A 21,534-nucleotide genomic window follows, 5' to 3' on the forward strand; every position below is an offset into this window, starting at 1 on the left:
CGAAAATACAATAGACATGTTTGACGACTCGCGTGGCGGAGCAGTCAACACGCATGTGGTACAAAGAGGGTTCGATGTTCGATCCCCGAGAAGGTCATCAGGACATCTCCATAATATACTTTGGGTATTCTAAGTATACATTTATCGAGCCTTGTATGTATGCCCATGGGAATTCATGGCATACATCACTCACGAAATCGTATAGGGGGCTGGGGGGGTATAAAGCGCAATTTTCAGTTTCATGTTAAAAAGTGTAAATAAAAGAAAACAATGCATTTATTCCTGTTTTTAATTAAGCTGCTAACAGACTACATTGCTCTTTAGTTGAATGTTGTATATTATTTATCCTGAAATAATACGCGATTAGTTTGTTACGATGTGGTTAACTTGATAGAACCAGTTGTGGTTCGGCTCTGGAGGCACCACAGCCACGCCTATTTCTGAAAGGTATTGTAAGGGAGACATACTTATCCGACGCTTTTCAACTTAATTCCTCAAGGATACCAACGAATCTTGTTTAACCTCACGCAGGACTCTAATCTTATCTGGAGTTGATTACAGTTGTCAATGGCGGCAAGAGCCATTTACCATTAGCAGGACTAGATGTCCATTTTCTACTTAATATTATAATTAAGCACTACATTACGTCCCTTACAACTTTTAACATTACCTGCATTTTAGTCTCTTTTACATTTCCATCTCCTATATTATTACCTCGGAAATACTACGGGATTATATAATAGGACCTTAGTTCAGTCTCGGTATGTGACCCGGGTCGTTGGTGGGGATCCTCGTAGGCGTGTCGAAGTGTATGACGAAACGGCGACTTGGTGCAACACTTATTGTGAAAGAGGTATTGACGTGGCGAACTCGGCTCCATGGCCAACTGTATTGTTTACCATCTTATATAAACCTTTGGTTCTGTTAACATATCGAGATGTAAAACACAAACCCAAACGGTCAGTGTCATATAAGTGTGTTATGTCAATACCCGGTGCTTTTTAAGTGCTTGTTCATTCTTAACTAGCTGTAAAAATTAAAGTTGCGTTATGTTATTTTGATGCATACGTTCTGTCATGTCTCCGGCAGCTGCCACCTACATTTAACCGTCACCTTTGCACTGCGCTTAATTGAATGTGTAAATTAATAAGTTCCCCAGGGGCGCAGTGTTGAAAATCTGAGCGCAGAGGTAGCTGATCTAAGCGTTATAAAATTAAAACAGATCGAACAACCGGCATTACTTTACAAAAACAATAATGAAAAACATAGACAAGTGACGAACTAAATAGACTTCTAATGCAAGACAATATATATACTTTGTCTTACATAATTTAAATAAATCTTATGTAAATAAGTTATGTAATTATTGTAATTCATATATTGTATGATTTTTTGAAGATGCCGACCAAGGCTCCGATTTTTTCCGAATTGTCGAAGTATTTAATATTAATTTTAATATTAGTGATTTATGATTATCTTTAACATAAAACAAAAGATAGGGAGGCAACCTACATGCTTGTTTTCTAATTCGTATCTAAGTTATAAGATGTTCTAGACAGCAACTATCATCAGGTCTCTTAGGAGTCCATTTGATTACTACGTCTACGCTGAAAAAGTAAATACTAAACTGATTACTCACGAATATATCACGGCAGCTTTGAATGATTATGTCATCGATTCTGTTACTATTGCGAGCTCATTTGAAAGCAACCGTTTTGGTCTACTCTATAAAAAATATAAAATAAAATATACAACGCAACGCAATAATTGTGTCATCTCATCGAGACTATAATAAAAATCGCTAAAAACAAAGTCTATTATCACTTACCACCTAGGTCTATATTTTAGTTCAGATTAAAGTGGACTACGTGATGAAATTTGCAATAATTTGTCATAGAACAAACCTCTTGAGCAACTGTTGAGGCAATATCAATTTTTGCGTTTTCGTAATTGATATTTCCGTGAAATGCGCAAGACGTAAGAAATGTATCGCACCACTAACGAAAAAATAAGTATACTTACCAAACGTTCGTTTTCCAGTTTTTGTGGTATTATAGCAGCAACAGGCGAGAAGGCTGTGAAAGTTTATTGTTTTGAAATTCGACCAGTAACCACTGGGGGTCCGGAATTTGAACCCCAGGTATATCTCTCTTATATTTCGAAGCTAACATATTGAGGAAACCTACATGTTTGAGATCTTTAAGGTAAAGTACCTAATCAAAGGTAAAATTTTTGCAAACGAGATTTTCCTACATATCTTTATCTAAATCTTATCCTACTCATTTAAAAATTTGCCCCTATACTCTACAATCATAATTATTATTGTATGTTTAAAGACAGATATATGTTTTCATAAAAACACGAACAAACGAACATATTACCACATCCCTTATGTATAAAATATAATAAATCATATTAAATAAAATAATTTATTATGTTCTAAATCTGTCGTAAAATCAATGCAAATCGATTAATATTATAATAACACTGACAACCATTACGACTTTAATTAATTCCACCAAAATTTATGCTATGTAAATCTAGTCTTAAATTATTAATGGTATGCGAAGATAACTGCTGTTATCAATATCATATTCGTGGCATACTTGTTGCCAATCGGTGCAGATAATGAGTTTGACCTGATTACCAATATGCGTGTAAATGATCTGCGCTGTTGGCTGTTGGAACAAAACGCTTCTCAATTATAATGGGTTTCCGCCCGCGACTTCGCGTGGACTTCAGTACCCTTAGTACGAGTTATTACGTTTTTACAAAACGACTGTTTTAGTATTTGTTTACGTATTTGTCCATACATTTCCATTCAGCGCCCCCATCAGACTGTATCAGAACTGATTGGAAATGTATGGGAAATACATAAACAAATACAAAAACAGTCATTTTTGTAATAACGTATAACTCATACTAAGAGTACTGATTACCAGTATGCGTGTAAATGATCTGCGCTGTTGGTTGTTGGAACAAAACGCTTCTCAATTATATTGGGTTTCCGCCCGCGACTTCGCGTGGACTTCAGTATAAACTAATAATAGTTACATAATAAGTCAGTTGTGTCTAGTTAAAATTGCATAAAAATCTTCTCTATGATAAAACATTTAGATTTGCCAAGTTTTATAGTAATCGCTCAAACGGTGTTAGATTTTAATCCATGTTTATACATACATATCATAGGCATATAGCAAAAAAATCATTTTTGTGTTCAAAGTAAGTAAGATCTACACGATAAAGAATTTGTTTTTGTAAATAGGTATATACAAATAAATAAATTGAAGTGAGAGATACTTCAATTCATTTACTTTCGAAATCATCTAAGCTCAAAAAAACGTTTTTTTGTGTTACCTCTCTGAGTCTGAGCACCTGCTTTTTGAAGACTTTAAACTAGTTTCATAGATACTTATTAAGAGGAGAAAGGTAAAAAACTACGACCATACGTTTGTACCATATTGTGCAAAAAATATTTCTTTTAAACGCCGCATCGCTATCCTCTTATCAGTGCGACCGTGGCCTATGACACACGGTGCGCTAGCGGAAGCTAATTCAAAACCTAAACTTTGAGGTTATCTATCCCTCCAGGCGACACGCACATGCGTATGTAAACATCACACAATGTAACATTTATACAAGCGGAAACTACCAACAGATAATCATAAAAAGTCTATCACAAAAAGACGACGGTGTCTCCTTTTCAGAAGAAAGATATTAAGTATATTTTATTTTGCATAAATTCATAATACAAAAGGATTTGTAATATTTATCTGTATTTCTTTACATTATCTACAGCTGTGTTACACTTGTATGTGAATTTACCGTAAATATTAATGAAGTGCCATCCTTGACAATATACCTACTAAGTGACTGTTGCGATATTATTCAGTGGTAAATCGTCATGCGATACAAACGATTCGATTAAGCTTATTCAACTCGAGTCAAGTAATCGTTTTATTGTATTACATCACACAAATGCGACAGCCAGCAGCTTCCCCCAGTTATACGTCAAAATCGTCATCAAAGAACTCACTGAACCGACGACGTCACACTATTGGCAATCCCACGCCGGTAGATCGTTTCTATGTATTTTATAAAGTTTCCTTACAATTAAGAATGTTACAAGTCACTCCTTTAAGGATAATATTGTTTTGATAATAATAAAGCCCGATAAAAACTAATTTGTTTACGTAAGCATTTAATCAGCGGTCGAATGACGTGGCAGTCACCTCCTATTTCTCGGTAACTCGAATGACTAACACACTGTTTTGATTTGCCTCCATTTTAAGACCACTTTATGCTTGTTACTAATTTATTATGCTGCAATTACGGACCGCCTAGTGAAATTCACGCTCATACAATTATCTTACTCGTCTCGCGCTGTGTATGTATTTAGGCCGGCAAAGGGACATTCAACGCAAACGTATGCTGTAATACTAGATTAGATAAGCGAACGAGAAATCTAGTGTTTAGTTGATATCGCACTATCACGCCACCGTATCATTTAAGGAAATTATTTTGTCCTCAATGATTAGGCGGCCTTATTAGCTAGTTGGGTGCGTGCTAAATGTATTGTTATCTTAGCAAACAGTGGATCGGATACGGACGTGATAATGAAAGCAGCTTTATTTTGGCGACATGTAACGTAAACAGAGTGGCGTCGACAGACGTCCGGGCGCAAGGGCATTACTCTTTCCTGGCCGGTGCACGAGATTTACATAAAAACATCACTATTTTTACAAATACTCGCCAGTAGTTCCGATAGCACGATAAACATCTACGTCACCGGTATCTCAGACATGCATGATAATATTATTAATTGACGTGTTTTGCTTTAAAGTTAATAACAAGCGCACACGCGAGTCCAATGCATAATATTTGTAGTCTTGCGTATCTTTTATCAAATCGTATTTAGGCAAAACATAAACAACTTATTATTTTTCTTCTGAGAATTGAAAATGACGAACTCTACGATAACATCAAAACAATCTCTATACCTACACACAAATATTAATATTTACGAATATTATTCAACTTCAACTAGGAATCAAAATATACTTGAATTTGTGTACCCTACATGAAAACCTCGAGAATAATTGTTGTGACATTGTTATACGAATAATAGTGAATTATAATGCAACGCCTTTGCGATTTCACACTAAGACCAACCAAGGTGGAAGTCATTAAGTTTGCTCATCTACAAGACGTTTCGTCATTAGTTTATGTAAGAGAATTATATAAGCTCTCTTGGAGTACACGGTCGCTTGTTAAGACTCTATAATTTCATAAGAGTAACTTTGAAACAGAGCACTGTATAGTCCACAGTACACTTTGATATTGTTTAATATGTAACAAATCGCATGATGAAACTGTCCCGTAATAACTTTATCATAACAGCCTTTCTTTACTAAATTACTGAGTCATATACGAAGAAAATAAATAAAGATGAGTTGGTAGAACTTCCACGTAAAACACGGCTTAGTCATTTGGCAGAGGAAATCGATCGGAACATATGATTCTTGTCGTAATTTTACTGATAACGTAATACTTTTATAGATCTGAAAACACGGTTACGAATCTATAATTCGCACTATCGCATATTTTCCTTGTGGGTTGACCCAGACATGATTCGCGGTAAAAACGTATGAATTGTGTTTCTTGTAAATGCATTCAAAATTTCTGATAAATCAATTTAATAATAAACATTACATGTGTTTAATTATGCTTTGCGTATTTTGCTGTTGAATGAATGAATTTATCATCATTTACTTTTGAATTATCCTTATAATACTGGTAAGTGTAATAACCAGAGTGTATTGTCACATACAAGCATAAAGAATTTGTTGTATAAAGTGATTATTTATTCTTCATCGTACCCTCTACGCAAAGTTATTAACCGCATGAATTATAGTGAAATCCAGCTTAGTGAAAGTGTATATCGCAGCGAATAGATACGTATAGCGTAGAGTCAGGTGCGAGCTCAAGTGATAGTGTCATGTTCTATTGAAACAGTAGCTATTTATTTAATGCATACAATATATTATGTTCGTGTTATTAATGTTTAAGATGTTTGAAACAAAATTACCAACATGTATTGTGTAAATATTTGTCAATCTCTACTTTTGTTTAAAATGCATTATTGACCTACGTTTCTGTGTTTTCTGTACTCAGACGGGGAAAGAAAACAAACATGTTAAAAAAAATATTACGTTTATTGCAACATCGCAATTCGAAGGCACATACTCGTACCGTACGCGCACTCCGTCAACGTAACATACAGTCACTTGAATAGTCCATAACACTGATCGTTTTATAAAGTTCATATTCATTGAACAATCGTTCATCATTTATCACTTAAAAGTTAGGCGGCACTAATTAACGGGTCATACGGTTGGAGAATCGGCAGCTGATTGGAGACGCGGGCCCGGCTCGCTCGTTCCTCGTGCACCTTGAGGAGAACGAGATCCATTGCGGCCCGGGCGTCCTCCAGCGGCGAGTGGCCGGAGCTCCCGCGCTGCACGCTGCGACCCAGCAGCTCCGCCGAGAGCGCTCGCAGGGACCGCCGCAGCGGGAACCCGCGAGAGTGAGGATATAACGCGCATGTGTCCACTACTGCTCCATGTAACAGTTTTAAAGCTCGGAGGTCATTGTCCAGCGCGTGACCGATTAGGATCGTATCGCTTCCTACGAATCCTAGAATATCATTTTGTACATCTCGTAGCGTCTTAGTCGCGCGCGCCAGGTCGCGCGGCCTGATGCCCGAGAAACGTGTGTTGTGGTCCACGACAGGTGAACTAGGTTTCACTAGTGATTTGTAGACGAGCCGGCCGTCTGCCGCTATGACCGCGATACTCGCGAGCTCTAAGCCAGCTGTCGTGTAGCACATCTCTGCGTCGATGGCGTAAACGCCTCCTCGAGGCGATCGAGCTCGTACATAGCCCTCGAGAGGGCCATTCATTCCGGGTCGAGTGCCACTCCAAACGTGAAAACGCGCAGTGCTGCAACCTTTTGAACCGAGCGGCGCATTGCAACAGGTATGTCGAGAATCTCCACTTATTCGACCCCAATGATACACACAACTTTCTTGAACCACATATTCACCTTCGCGAGTCATTCTAAACATTTTATCACATCGAACGCACAAATGTTCCACTGCATCCGCTTCTTCGTCACTGTCGGAGCGAGGAGTGGACCCCCACGATCCCCGCCCGCTGTCACTTTGAGATAAACCAGGTACGAATTCCGGTGCGTTCACATCGAACGACGTGAACTGTAAGGGTCTCGGTCGAGGCGGCGGATTGATGTAGACGACCGCCTTGCACGAGTTGGGCTCTATCTCGAGCGGGTAGCCCAAGGCCCACATGCGCTTGGGCGACAGAAGATGAGGACGCAGCGCTTCCACTAGTTCTTCGGTTGAGATTCTCTGCGGCGTCGACGGCGTCGGCGGCGAGGACGGGGGGCGGCGTCGATCACGCGGTCTGCGCCGCCGTGCTGCGGCGCTGGCAGTGTCCACCGTCGCGATGGTCTCTTGGTAAAACCAATCGTGCCAATGAGTACAAAAATGCATTTTTCTTGATCAGCTAGTATACACATAGAGTCGAGAGAGCGAGCGCGGAGCTGGAATCGGCAAATACGTGCAATCGCGCGCGCGGGCGCTGTACTAATGGCGCGCTGGTGGGGCAACCCACGCTTTATACGTCACGTAGGTAGCGCGCGTTCGTTAACGGGACATTACAATCGACCGGCCTATTCTCATTTTTCTAAACAATAATAAAACTTCTTTCTGTGTAAAATATGTTAAGCAGACTACCTTACGGGGTTTCCGAGCTATAAACCTATAACAATGGTTCAAGTTTGCAAAAAATAAAAGCGTCCTGCTTTGTTTACATGAATCAGCTGATTGTGTTTCTATGTTATGAACCTCCAATCAACATCTGATCGTACGCTATGTATGACTAACATTATTTATTGTTTCGCTGTACTTTTTAGGCCAATCTACGGTATTATATGTTCTATTTAAATGATTATATGTATTCACCATATGTATAATTTTGTACATTTATTTAAAGGACTAAAATAAATAAGTCTGTTAATATTCCTTAATAAATAAATTCCTATTGTTACGGCAATAGTATATAAAATATATTTTCGCATATAAAATATAATATACTCATAAGAATATACAGTGACATGCGTACCACACAATGGATTGAATCTAGGTCGTCATAGTTTACGAAAATATCTTATCGCTCATACTTTTAAACAGTCGCAAATAGGACATTAGCTACGATTAACTAAGTGGCACTAGCTAATTGGCGTCAATTAATACGTCACTGTAAATAAAACCATTACGGTTTCAATTACATATAATGGAATATATAATATTATTTTTATTTAAAACACAAATTAATATCGATATTAAACTTTCAGTGGAACCATATCAATACATTTTCGCATGCGTCAGTTGGAAAACTGAGAGGTCAAAGGACGGCCACAGCCCTGAGCTATTTCAAGCACCGATCCATGCAAGCTCATCGATTTTGTGTATTCGCTGAGAGTTGGCGGAAGCACTACGTTATAACTGCGTATTAAATATTCCAGGAACAAAAGAATTAATCGGATTGCGGATCGCCGAGACTCTGAGCACGTAGCTAATATGAGCGACGGGTCGCAATCGCACCACTGAGTAATACGATTTGCGAAACCGAGAGAAAACCATTGCAACTACGGCGGATATACCGTATTTTCATCAGAATATTTCTAAGGAAAATTTCACGTTTCTGAAACTTACATCGTCAAATGAATAGACTCAATTTTGTTAACATAACCTACATTTAATACTTCGTCTACATGAAAATAATTATTTGATTTTTTAAGAAATATGTTTGCTCTTTTGCAAGCTTGAAAATGATAGAATTTTATAAAAGAAAATTACCTAGATGTTTTTATCAGTCAAGGAAAATCAAAGAAGTAGTACTCATAAATAAAGTACTTTACTCCTATAAAAATATTTTTAATTACTCCTAAAAGGCTATTTTTCAAATTGCCTTTATAATATGAAACCTTGCGGAAGCTATGTATTGGTATGTACAGACTTTCTGACTTACTTACTAAACATTGTCTTACTTTATGTGTGCGAAGTATTATTACATACCTACAACAAAATAGGGCATCGCGTACTAACGTTAAATAATAATCAGGAACAAACATAGACTATCGCTTGCGTCCGTCCGAAGATACTGTCAACGAGAGTGGACCCGCGTACAAAGTATTGGACGAGCGTGTGTACCGAAGTGGGCAATATCGGGCGAGCGTGTGTGCTTTGTTTGTATACAGAAGCGCGTATGGGCGACGGCGGCTGGTCGCTGACACCGTCGGTGATAACCTTCAAAACGATGTCAGAGCGAACGGTACCCTACCGGCTAGGATGGGAGACCGACCAACATGGCTTGCCTACGACGATCCAGCTACGCGACATCATTTTTTCAACAACAAGTCTTACAACTCGACATTAAACAAACAAGATCGTTTAAAGAGATCGGATTTAAAGATTAATTTTAAATGGCTTGTTAAATTTTAGTATCAAGAGCGAACTTGGTCACACAAAATTAAACTTTAATATACAATAAACTGATACGGATTTCAAAACGTATAAAAATTAAAGAGTTCGCTTTCACTAGCGGTTACGTAAGGCATCCTGATGGGTACGACTGTTGCGAAACAGTCGAGATGCAAAAGAAAATGTATACGTGTTACGTTTTATTTGAACGAGATCAACTTTACCTTTAACCTTTACGTAATTTGTACCAATACTGCTTTATTTTTAAATGTTTTTGTATCAATGGAATATTGGAAGGAATGGAAGGAGTTCTTTTCAGTTTTATTTGCGACATAATATACGGCGTATTGTGATGATAAGGAAATCGAATTAATCAATTATTATTATTGTTCGTTTATAAATTATAAGCATATTTTAATTAAGTACCTACTCCTTGACCCAAATAACCTAATATTCAATCAAACACGGCGTAAAGGTATGAATAATACTCTTTGTTGTTGTTATAGCAAGTAATCTGAGCAGAGGAGTCATAATTTTATGCTTACTGTAAAATGGATCAGGCTGTTTGCCTTACGTGGATGATTCATGTCTAACGCACTAGGAATAATGAATCAGTTCTTTGTTATCGAACAAGCAAAGGTTTGTTTTTTTTCTGTAGAATAAAACACCTACTTTTTATGTTCTACTCTTAATCACGGTCAGTTGGCCATGGCGAAGAGCATTACCGGAACTTTAGTTTGAACTACGTGTTGAATAAACTATTTTTTTGGGTTGGCTCGTTTCTCTTAAAGTTTATCGAATGGTAGCTATCACCGGCGCTTTGAAATGAATTGAAATTTCTTAAAGCACACCCATGTCGATTAACTTTTTAACAAATATTAAGTTTGTAATAGAATATACAGTTAGGTGGTTTAATGTTAATTTAGGTTACCTCAGACAAAGGCATTATAATATTAAAATTAAATAATATAATAATAAATGTAAATTTAAAATGTTTACAAAATAACTGTAACAATTACGAAATAACTGTAAGTTTTATAACGCATACTTATTTTTAACATTCGAAAATATTTTTTTCTTTACTAAGTATACCCAAATATCCGTTTTACAATCTCGGTCAGTCTTTTTTGGAAACTACCAATTTGGTCCGGGTTTCCGGGCAAAGATAGAAAACACCAGCAACAAAAGCTTACTTTTCATTCAAAAATATTTAGGATGCCAGTATAACAATTAAGAAGCCTCACAAATAAATAGATATTAAATCGTGAGCTCGCAAAAATCATAAAAGTATCAGACGACTAAAAACAAACAACTAGTTTCTCCAATCGACTAAACAAAGTATAAACCGTCCGTTACCATTAGCATAGGACGCGTAACATAAGGGAAACGTGGTACCATTCATAACGAACATGACGTTCTGTTTCGGTGAAAGTTGAACATCATTGGCGGAGGCGGTGGCCACCATCACGATCCGCGACCCAAGTGTGTCAAGGAACACGACGGCTGCGATCGAGTCCGTCACTCGATGGCAGATTACGATATATTTTTTGTTGTATACATATTGAGATTGGTTGCAGAAAAGTTTTGGGAGAGATGGGTAAAGTGATCATATCAACTGTACATCAAATATATCGATCTTATACTTATCGAAAATTATACTGGACTACTGTTACTAACCTAACCCAAACACATTGATAAAAATAAAGATCTGATGATAAGACTAATATAAGAGCGTGAAATGTGATTCCACCTGAATAAACTCTTTTACAAAAGAAAAAAATATTCAAATTTTATTCAGCAAGCACTGTCTGGCATGTTGATGCTAATGTAGTTGATTTAATAAAAAAAAAAAAATTTCAATAATTTCATAGGAATTTTTGCGCGCCCATTTACAACTTCATTTCTGGCGGAGAATTCAATAATAAATATTTAACACATCAGGTGATCTGACGTACAAATATTATTGTCTGTATTTGTATACATCGTACGATTTTATTTGAGATGTAAACAATAATATTGACGGACCTAAATAATTCGATACGAATACTTGGGGGACAAAACATCTGTATTAATATAGGCAATGTGGACCAAAATGCCGAATAGTTGGAATTACTCGATAAGGGAACCGGTCGCTAAAATATTTATGACAAGTTTCGCTCGCGGTTTCACCCGTGTGACTGCAATCTTCTTTAACCCTTCACCTTTAGTTTGTCAAAGCAGTGAAGTGACTTATAACTCATTGATTTACGTTCGTTAGTACGTAATAATCAATGTTAACAAAGTTTTGCGCACTAACGTTAGAAATTTCGTAATTTTACTACATAATACCTAATTGTTAAATTTCGATCTTGGAAAAAAATATTAAGAATGATTTTTACTGATTTTTGAAATTGTTTTTTTTTTTTTACTTTTATTCTTCCACAATTTGATTACAATATGTAAGTGCATTTTAATTGTTGCTTTATTCTTAATGCTTTTTGTTAAGTTTAGTTTTAGACCCGAATTCCATTAGTTGTTAACTCAATGTTATACAAGATTCCCTCTCTTAAAAGTTATCGTTATCTCGTTAAATTAAGAACCTTCGTTAAATTTAGCGGTCGTCAAAATCTGACAATCATTATTCAACTTTAAAACTCCTTTCAAAACCACAGACAGACATCACTTTTATCTATACAATCACCGACGCTCAGTGCCTCCGTTTCCGAAATATCATTGAATATTCGTAGGTCTTTAAGTAGCGGTCTATTGGAGGCGAAACGAGTTCACAACAAACCGGAAAAATAACGTTTTCGAGGCACGTCCATTCGGCTTCGCAGTAGTGTTGTCAACCTTTCTGAACAGTGAATAGTCTTTAAAAACAGTAAAAACAGTACACTTTATAAAGTTGATCAAATGTTTACGTAGTAAAGTAAATACAATATCTGAAATGTGGAGCCACAGAAATATTTGTTGGCGAACAACAACGATGCAACGATATATGTGATATCAGTGTTAAAATCGGGCGAGTTATTTGGGTTTAACAGTGTATCAGAGAATAAGACTTGCATACATATGCTCGAAAAACATAACCCTCCGTATTCGAGTAAAAAGAGAATTAAAACAGAAAACAGGAATGACCAAAAAAAACATAAATCCACTGTGAAAACAGTAGCGTTGACAACACTGTTTCGCAGTCTACACGGACGAGCATCGTTACATACGAGACGCGAATACATTAAAATGTATTGATGTAAAAATGTGAAAATGTCATGTCAAAGTGAGTGGAAGCGAAAATTTTATTTATTAATAAATAAAATTTCATAACAATAAAATATAAACAAATATATTGAGATAAGACTTTAGTATACATTTTTTTTGTGTGTTTTTTACAAACATAGTAGTGTCGCGCCCCGTTTCCTGTACTCTTCTTTTACACTTTAAAAATGAATGCCTCTAAGAAATGCGCTGGCTGCAGAAATCTGTTACCGAAGAAGGAATACCTACAGTGCCTAATGTGTAAGTCAAAATATGACTTGGAGTGCGCCAATGTTAGCAATAAATCCTTCAACCAAATGGAGAAAAAGGATCAGTGGAAGTGTCCGGAATGCACAAGCAAAGTACCAAAGAAAGGAAATATCAATACCCCGGTACGCAACACTGCATCAGCCCGCGACGAAGTACCAATAGAATCGCCAAAATCTTCCCCACCAGCGCAGGACACACTGAGCAGCGATAAAAATGTTACCCATCGTACTAAGCATACACGTACACCGACACTTATTGAAAACACCAGCCCATACGTGGACAACAGTGATTGTAATAGTAGTATGCAAAGTAAATGTCTAGATGATTTAAAAGCGTATATGAAAGAACTATTCAGAGGCGAATTAGATACAATACGGACAGCAATTGCGGACCTCGCTAATAGCATCAAGACCCAGAATAGTCGTCTGGAACAGTTAGAAGCTAGAGTGAGCGTATTGGAGAATAAGTCTGAGGAAGCAAACCGACCAGATACTTCAGCATTGGAGAGTGTAGTCTTGCAATTGCAGTCCGACATTTCAGAGCGCGATCAGGCTCTTCTAATAAACGATCTAGAAATCTCAGGTTGTCCAGAATCAGTAAGCGAAAACTGCACCCATATTGTTCTCACGGTAGCAAGAAAAATCGGTATAGAGCTTGATGAAAAGGAAATCGTAAGCGCAAGACGAGCAGGGCCTGTGCGGACGGGACTGGATGGAAGCGCGTCGACGTGGCCGAGGCCTCTCGCTGTGCGTCTGGCGCGCCGCTCCTCGCGGGATTCCCTGCTGCAGGCTGCGCGTACGCGCCGCGGCCTTAACACCGATGGACTTAATCTACCCGGGGCATCAAGACCGATTTATATCAATGAGCGCCTTACTAAACATAACAGGCAGATATTCAAAAGAACCCGTACTCTAGCCCGCGAAAACAATTACAAGTACGTATGGACACACGAAGGAAAGGTCTTTGTACGCCAGGAGCACGGTGGGACTCGAATACGCGTGCGCAACGAAGCAGACTTACTAAGGTTTTTTCAAAAGAAAATAGTTTGAACACATGTAATTTTAATCTAATGTTAATTACTTTTAAATTCTCATTGCAATTTTCTGTTTCTCTGTATTGGATATTTTTTTTTGTATTATTTATTTACTTTTGGGACTCCTGCAATGAATCCGCGTATATATCAAACACACACATATACATATACGTTCACTTACAAAACACTATTACATTTAAACACATGCACACACCATCACTGATATACGATCTTATTTATAGAAATAAATATAATTACATTGGACATGCTTATAGGGTTTTGCGGATTATCATTATTATTGATTCATAATGGCTACCACAAACAAAAAATGTTTGAGATTAAGTTTACTAAATGCTAGGTCATTAAATACAGGACAAGACGAATTATATATGACAATACTTAAGTACAAACCGGATATCCTAGCCGTTAATGAGACCTGGTTAAAAACTGGTGAGGAGAGTCTCGCGCCTAATATACCAAACTTCAAATTTATGCATAGACCTAGACATAATAAAAAAGGGGGAGGAGTGGGTTTTTATATAAGACAAGAAATTTCGATAAAAGTGCTAAAACACCCAGCATCTGTATTGGAGCAGATGTGGCTCGAAGTGCGAATACCAGGAGCCACTATGGCTCTAGGCACAGCTTATAGACCTGAAAGCGTAAGTATTGCAGAGGCGCTGGACTCTCTCAGTGAGTCAATTAATGTCATGGGACGTTACGATTATACCTGGATATTAGGTGATATTAATGTTGATATGGCAAAAACAGACTCTTCTAAAGCAAAAGAAGTTAATGTTTTTTGTGTTCAACACAGTCTAGAGCAACTAGTTAATGAGCCAACTAGAGTTACTGAGCATACTCAGACTATTATAGATTTGGTTATGACTAATAGTCCTTCAAAATGTAAAGATATAAAAGTTATTCATAACCACTGTTTAAGTGATCATGCTCTGATATTAGTTGATCTTGACATTAAAAAACCTAAAATACAAAAGCGTATAAAATACCAAAGAACGTTACAAGATATTAAATTACCATCTTTCGAAAAGGACCTGACATTGACCAATTGGGACTCTATTTATAATCTAGATAATTTAGAAGACATGATAATTGCATTCAATTCACATTTAACAAATTTATTCGAAATTCATGCTCCAATCCATAAGATTATTCTGAAAGACCGACCAAAACCTTGGATAACTAACATGGTCAAATTCATGATGAGTTTACGCGACGACGCTCTTGTCAAAGCCCAAAAAGAAAAAAGCGACAGTTCCAAGGTTTATTATCGCACCTTAAAAAATCTTGTAACCGCAACTATAGAGCGTGAAAGGAAAGCCTTCTTTAACTACTCTATAAATAACAATTTAAAGAAACCTAAACTTTTATGGAGAAATTTACGGAACGCTACACAAGTCACCAGAACGCTATCTAACCCCATTCCCAACCAACTTAATGACCCGGAAATAATTAACGATCACTTTTTAAACATACCACCCAGCAAAAAAGTAGGAATAAACACTGATGTTATAAATCTACATAATCTTGCACAAGATGAACTCTTAGAACTTAAACCGACCACAGAAATGGAAGTTAACAAAATTATAAATAGTATCAAGACTCTTGCAGCTGGTGAAGATTGTCTGAACATAGAAATGATTAAGCTGACATTAGATATAACCCTCCCAATAATTACCAGGATTATAAATAAATCGATTGAAACTCATTCCTTCCCATCTATATGGAAAAAAGCTTTAGTCAGACCTATTCCAAAAAAAGACAACATTACAGAGCTGAAAGATTTGCGCCCTATTTCCATTCTACCGGTGCTATCGAAAGTTTTAGAGAAAGTAGTACTCATTCAAGTATTAAAGTACTTAGAAAATAAGAATATTATTCCTAAATTACAATCCGGATTCCGCAGAGATCACAGCACTGAAACTGCCCTATTGCATGTCACAGACGACCTTACCGAGGCCTCTGACCTGGGCTTGAGCAGTATAATGGTACTCCTTGACTATTCCAGGGCTTTTGACTCCTTAGACCAAAATCTACTTCTAGTCAAGCTGGAAAAGTATGGCTTCTCCAAGAACACCTGTCGTTGGTTCCATACCTTTCTAAGCAACAGAGCGCAGATTGTTGTGACTGAAGACGCAGAAGGAAACAAAAGATTCTCCTCTTCCAAGCCAGTTCAAAGGGGAGTCCCACAAGGCTCGCTGTTAAGCCCAATCCTGTTTACAATATTTACAGCAGATATGTCTAGCCAGATTAAATCCTGCAAATATCACTTGTACGCAGATGATACACAAATATACTACTCATTCCAAGTAAACGACACCAAAACAGCTATAAAACTAATAAACGAGGATCTTAAGAACCTTTACACATGGTCTGAAAATAACTCGCTTGTCCTGAACCCAACAAAATCACAAACCATTGTAATTGGCACCAAGAAACAAATTGAAAATGTACTGGATTGTGAAGATAAAATAAAGATTAATGACGTAGCCCTAGAAAAAGTAAGCACCGCACGCAATCTTGGCCTAATTTTAGATGGAGAGCTCAAATTTTCAGAGCATACAAACAGCAAAATTAAATCCGCATTTTATAAACTTAAAACCTTATATAAGATTAGGCCCTATATCAAACCAGATTTACGCGTACAACTTTGTGAGTCATTAGTGCTCTCTCAATTTAATTACTGCAGCTCCATCTTTGGACCTAGGTTAAATGTTAAGTTAGAAAATGCTATACAAAGAGTACAAAATGCCTGTATTCGCTTTTGTTTTGATGTCCCTAGGCGAAAATTTATAACACCATACTTAAATAGCAAAGGCATACTTAACATGAGTGCGAGGAGGAGCCTACACTATGCTTGTACAGTGCATCGAGTAATTTGGAATAAGAAGCCTGAATACCTATTTGAGAAATTGCACTGGGTCGACGACTTTACCCACCGGAGCCTTCGCTCAAATTCTCAAGGTCTCCTAAAAATTCCAGCTCATAAATCGGCCAGATACAGGCGTTGTTTCAAATTTGAAGCAGCAAAAATTTGGAACGACTTACCTCCCCCTTTGAGGAGAAGAATGAGAACGGAATGCTTTAAACACAAATATAAATCTGCTTTGTTAAAAAGACAACTTGCTGGTGAAAACTTGAAACCTGCCTGCATGCAATATCTACCAATAAAAAAGTTCTTTAATGCTAATTAAACACATTATTTAACCTCCAAATACGTACATACACACTCACACACACACACACACACACACACACACACACACACACACACACACACACACACACACATACACGCTTGGATTTTAAAACCCAGGAGATGCCCCACTGACGGCTGACTATCTTCTTATCCCACCTAACACCACAGGGATTATAGGAGCGGCTGAAAAACAGCGCTACTCGAATCCCAGATTCTGAGACAGCAATGCTGAGCCGAATTCCTTTTGTCATATTAATATTACTGTAAAATGTACATTTATTCTTTCTGTATTATGGCAATAAACGTTTATTATTATTATTATTATTATTATTATTATTACTCGCTGGTGGTTCGTTCTGTATGATCTTTGTCAACATCGCAGGAAGAGTCGAGATTTGCGTGTTGTAAGTTTATGTAACGCACCCGCGACAGCTTTCAATACAGATTTTCGATTATCACGTATTCACATTGGATAAGGATTTCACGAGAAAGGAAATAAATAATCATGTATCGCAGCACGTTCGCGCAGATGTATTTGAGTACCTACAAGTAGGTGAAATTAAATTGTTTGCTTGTAAGTAATTAAGAAAAAACTCTGCAATAAAAAATATTTATGTATTATTTTCCCGTGCAACATTAATTGCGACTTACTGAAAATGGCCAAACCTGATTTGAAAAACTTTTACACAAAAAATCCTCAACTATATTTATTGGATTTTGCTAACAGTTTAGAAGCAGAATAACCATTGCATAAAAGTACAAAAACAGTAATTTCCGTATGTAATCCTACCAAATCAAAATTGACTTAAGACCAAAATTCACACCAAAATATGAACGTAAATAAACCATTCTATGCCAATATTAACGTCGTCAATATTAATTAGGTTCTACCGGTTAATGGACGGCTGCGGCCTATATCCGTCCAATGTGATTACATGAGTGTATCGGCGTCGTTCCGAATACTGACCGCTTATCACCGCTGTACTGCGCAGTAAGTGGCGTCAATAGACCAACCGTTCATCACTTACTAATTATAATGTAGACTATGAACAAACAAAAACAACTACTGTTCCATAAATATGGCGCAGACAGTCTGAAAACGTGCTGGAGATTTCGTAGGCAAACAAAGATAAGTAAATAAACATTTGGACGAACAGAAATTTATTATATAACATTTCTCTATCATGCTGTATTCTCTATTACATAGTCTATATGATAGATCAATGTAGTAACCACTGTGCCACTCGAATCGTCAAACCATATTGTCATAAACTCAGGTAGTCAAATTACTTTAAATTTTTAAGGAAGTAAAATAGCAAACTGTCTATCTGATGGTAAATGATCACTGCCGTCCATGGAAAATTTACCATAACAATTTTGAAGTCCCATGCGATGTGAACCACATGTTACGCCTCGTCTGACTATCTCTGCTGTACCTCACCGTATCTACAATTACATTGAGACTCAATACATTGAAAGGTTCACTCTGCGTTTGAACGCCAGACCGAGCAGCCCCGCCTGCTCGCGCTCTAGTGTTTCCTAACCCAGAATTTTCTCTGGCCTTTCGGCCGGTTCTCGCCTACTCGATATTATCGATAGCGGTCCGTGCTTTGTTTATTGCCAATTTATTGGGAATAAACAAAACTCACGTCCCGACGCGTTTGAGTTGGTGGATACCTAACGGTGCCAACGAAACCAGCTAGCGTTGACCCGGTGCGCTTCTCAGACCTCTCGGCCTGAGAGAAACCGGCAGACCCGATCCCACTGCACTTGGGCTATCCCAAGGGTGACGGTAGCAGTTACTTTCCCTTAGGGGTAATTGCATTTCCCTCCCCCTCCCCGTTAGCTCCCTGCCTCGGCAGGGAGGCATCCCTGGTTACCATGGCCTACATGGTAACAGATAGGTTTTTCGAGGCTCTGTCCTCCCTCTTGAGCAAGGAGCTCAACCGCCCCATTGACGCTGTCAAACTCCGCTCCCTTTGCGAGCCCTTAAAGTCCGTAACGGATCCCCTGTCCGTTACCGACTCACCCGCATCCCCTGATGCCACCCCGAGACACGAGATGGACTTTGACGCCATCTCGCTAAAACGCCCCGCCTCCTCCGACGAATCGTCGGAGCACACCCTCATCACCGCCCCCTCCTCCGACGACGACCAGGGTTTCACCCCTGTCAAGTCGAGGAAGACCAAGAAACGACCGGTCAAACGCGTCGCTAAGGCGACAAGTGAGACTTCTTCCGAGGCCTCTATCGAAGCCACCCCAGCCCCAGCGGCCCCCGCTCTGGCCCCCGTGCCAAAAGCCTCCACCCTGGCCCCCGTGCCAAAAGCCTCCACCGAGCCCCAGAGCTCAACCCCCGCGGCTAAGGCCGCCAAGCCAGCCACACGCTGCGAACCGGCACTTGCCAAGTGCAAACCGCCCCCACACATTTTCTTCAGAGATAAGTCGAAATGGTCCGACTTCTCTAAAACCCTAGTGGAAAAACAGATCCACTACACCAAGGCACGTAACCTTCGCGACTCTATTCGCGTTTCATGCCCCACCACCGAGGACTTCAGGAGCCTCATTAGGCTCCTAACTCACCTTCAACTCCCGTACCACACGTACGCTTTAGAAGAGGACCGCAAAATCAAAGCGGTCCTTAGGGGTCTCCCCTACGAGCTTCCCACCGACGAAATCCTAACGGATCTAGTCAACCAAGGGTTCCCCGTGGAAGGTGTACACAAGTTGTACAACCGCAACGGGGTCAAATACCCTCTAGCCCTGGCCATTCTAGCCAAGACCCCGTCCTCCAAGGACATTTTCAAGGAGAAGGAGCTCACAATCTGTGGCCTTTCTGAGATCGAGGTGGAACCACCTAACAAGCGTGGCTACCCTGCCCAGTGCCACCGCTGCCAGCTCTACGGCCATGCAGCGGCGAACTGCACTGCCCCCCCAAGGTGCGTCAAGTGCCTAGAACCCCACGCCACACGTGAGTGCAAGAGAACTCGTGAAGACGAGTCCCCTCCTGCCTGCGTGCTATGCACCACTTCAGGGCACCCGGCTAACTACCGTGGCTGCCCTAAAGCCCCCCGTCCCGCTCAAAAGAAGGTTGCTAAAAAGCAGCCCTCGAAAGCAGGCCCACCTCCGGTCAATTCGACCAATTTCCCGCGGCTAGGGGCCTCCAAAACCCCAACCGCTCCCATGAGTTGGAGGAAAGTCGCACCCGCGACCGCCCCACCAACCCCGGCCCCTAAGGCCACTCCCACTCCCCGTCCCACCCAAGACGCATCGGTAAGGGAACATATCATGTTCCTTAAGGACTGCGTTAAGGGCGTGAACCTCGACGAGATCATACTCGTCTCGCAAAAGATGCGTAACGCCAGCCAGGCGGAGCGCATCGCAATCTACTCTGAACACCTAGCGTTGTTCAAGTCCATTCAATGAGTAACGTTCATACTCAACCCCTTCATCCCGGTCGTCAAAAACCTAAAGGCGTCTCGCTTATCTCCTTCAATGCACGAGGTCTTAAGCCTTGCATTCCCGAACTCAAAGAGTTCGTCCGCAACAGGGATATCGACCTGTTGCTTGTTCAGGAAACTTTCCTCAAGCCCTCCCTTAAAGGCGTAAGTCTCCCCTCTTACGCGCTTGTACGTAATGACAGAGCCGACGACCGTCGTGGCGGAGGCACTGCCATCTACTACAAGAGATCCTTCCATTGCACCCCTCTGGAAACACCCAAGCTCACCAATATGGAAGCCACCATATGCAAATTAGGCATGACAGGACACCCGTCCCTGATCATAGCCTCAATTTACCTCCCCGCCAATAAAGCCCCTCTCCAAAGCGACTTGGAGGCCCTCCTCTCGCTCGGAGACTCTGTCGTACTATTTGGAGATTTCAATTGCAAACATACCGTTTGGAACAGTCGTCTGACTAACACCAACGGTAAGAAACTCTTAACCATTTCCCGCGCACTGGACTTTGATATCTTCTCTCCAACAGCGCCTACCCACTACCCCGATCGGGAAGACCAAGAACCCGACGTGCTGGATTTCGCCCTCCTTAAAGGCGTCGCGCTCAATACAAGAGCGATCGAAACACTGGACGATCTGGGCTCAGACCATCGTCCAGTCTCTCTACAGTTAGGTCCCTATGATCCAACTCCCCATACCTCCTCGAAAACCTTCACTAATTGGGAAGGGTACGAGAAATCTCTCATCTCGGCCATAGAGGCCC

At 39.5% G+C, this 21,534-nt stretch overlaps 1 protein-coding gene across 3 annotated transcripts in view; it reads right to left on the reverse strand.

The window, feature by feature from the left end:
• The window catches only part of LOC140757411 (transducin beta-like protein 2), a 123,510-nt gene that overhangs the window by 61,027 nt on the left and 40,949 nt on the right, over positions 1-21,534 (reverse strand). Inside the window, exon 3 of one of the 3 annotated variants that reach the window (XM_073093099.1) lies at positions 6,197-7,530. The exons of the other annotated variants lie outside the window; for them this stretch is intronic. Coding sequence (XP_072949200.1) covers positions 6,365-7,530 — 1,166 coding nt within the window. The 3' untranslated portion in view covers positions 6,197-6,364. Of the gene's footprint in view, positions 1-6,196; positions 7,531-21,534 lie in introns of those variants that run through there. 3 annotated transcript variants of the gene reach the window in all.

Source organism: Epargyreus clarus, unplaced genomic scaffold, assembly GCF_041222505.1.
Source record: "Epargyreus clarus isolate Ecla_fem2 unplaced genomic scaffold, WU_Ecla_fem_2.2 ptg000004l, whole genome shotgun sequence".
Lineage (NCBI taxonomy): Eukaryota > Metazoa > Arthropoda > Insecta > Lepidoptera > Hesperiidae > Epargyreus > Epargyreus clarus.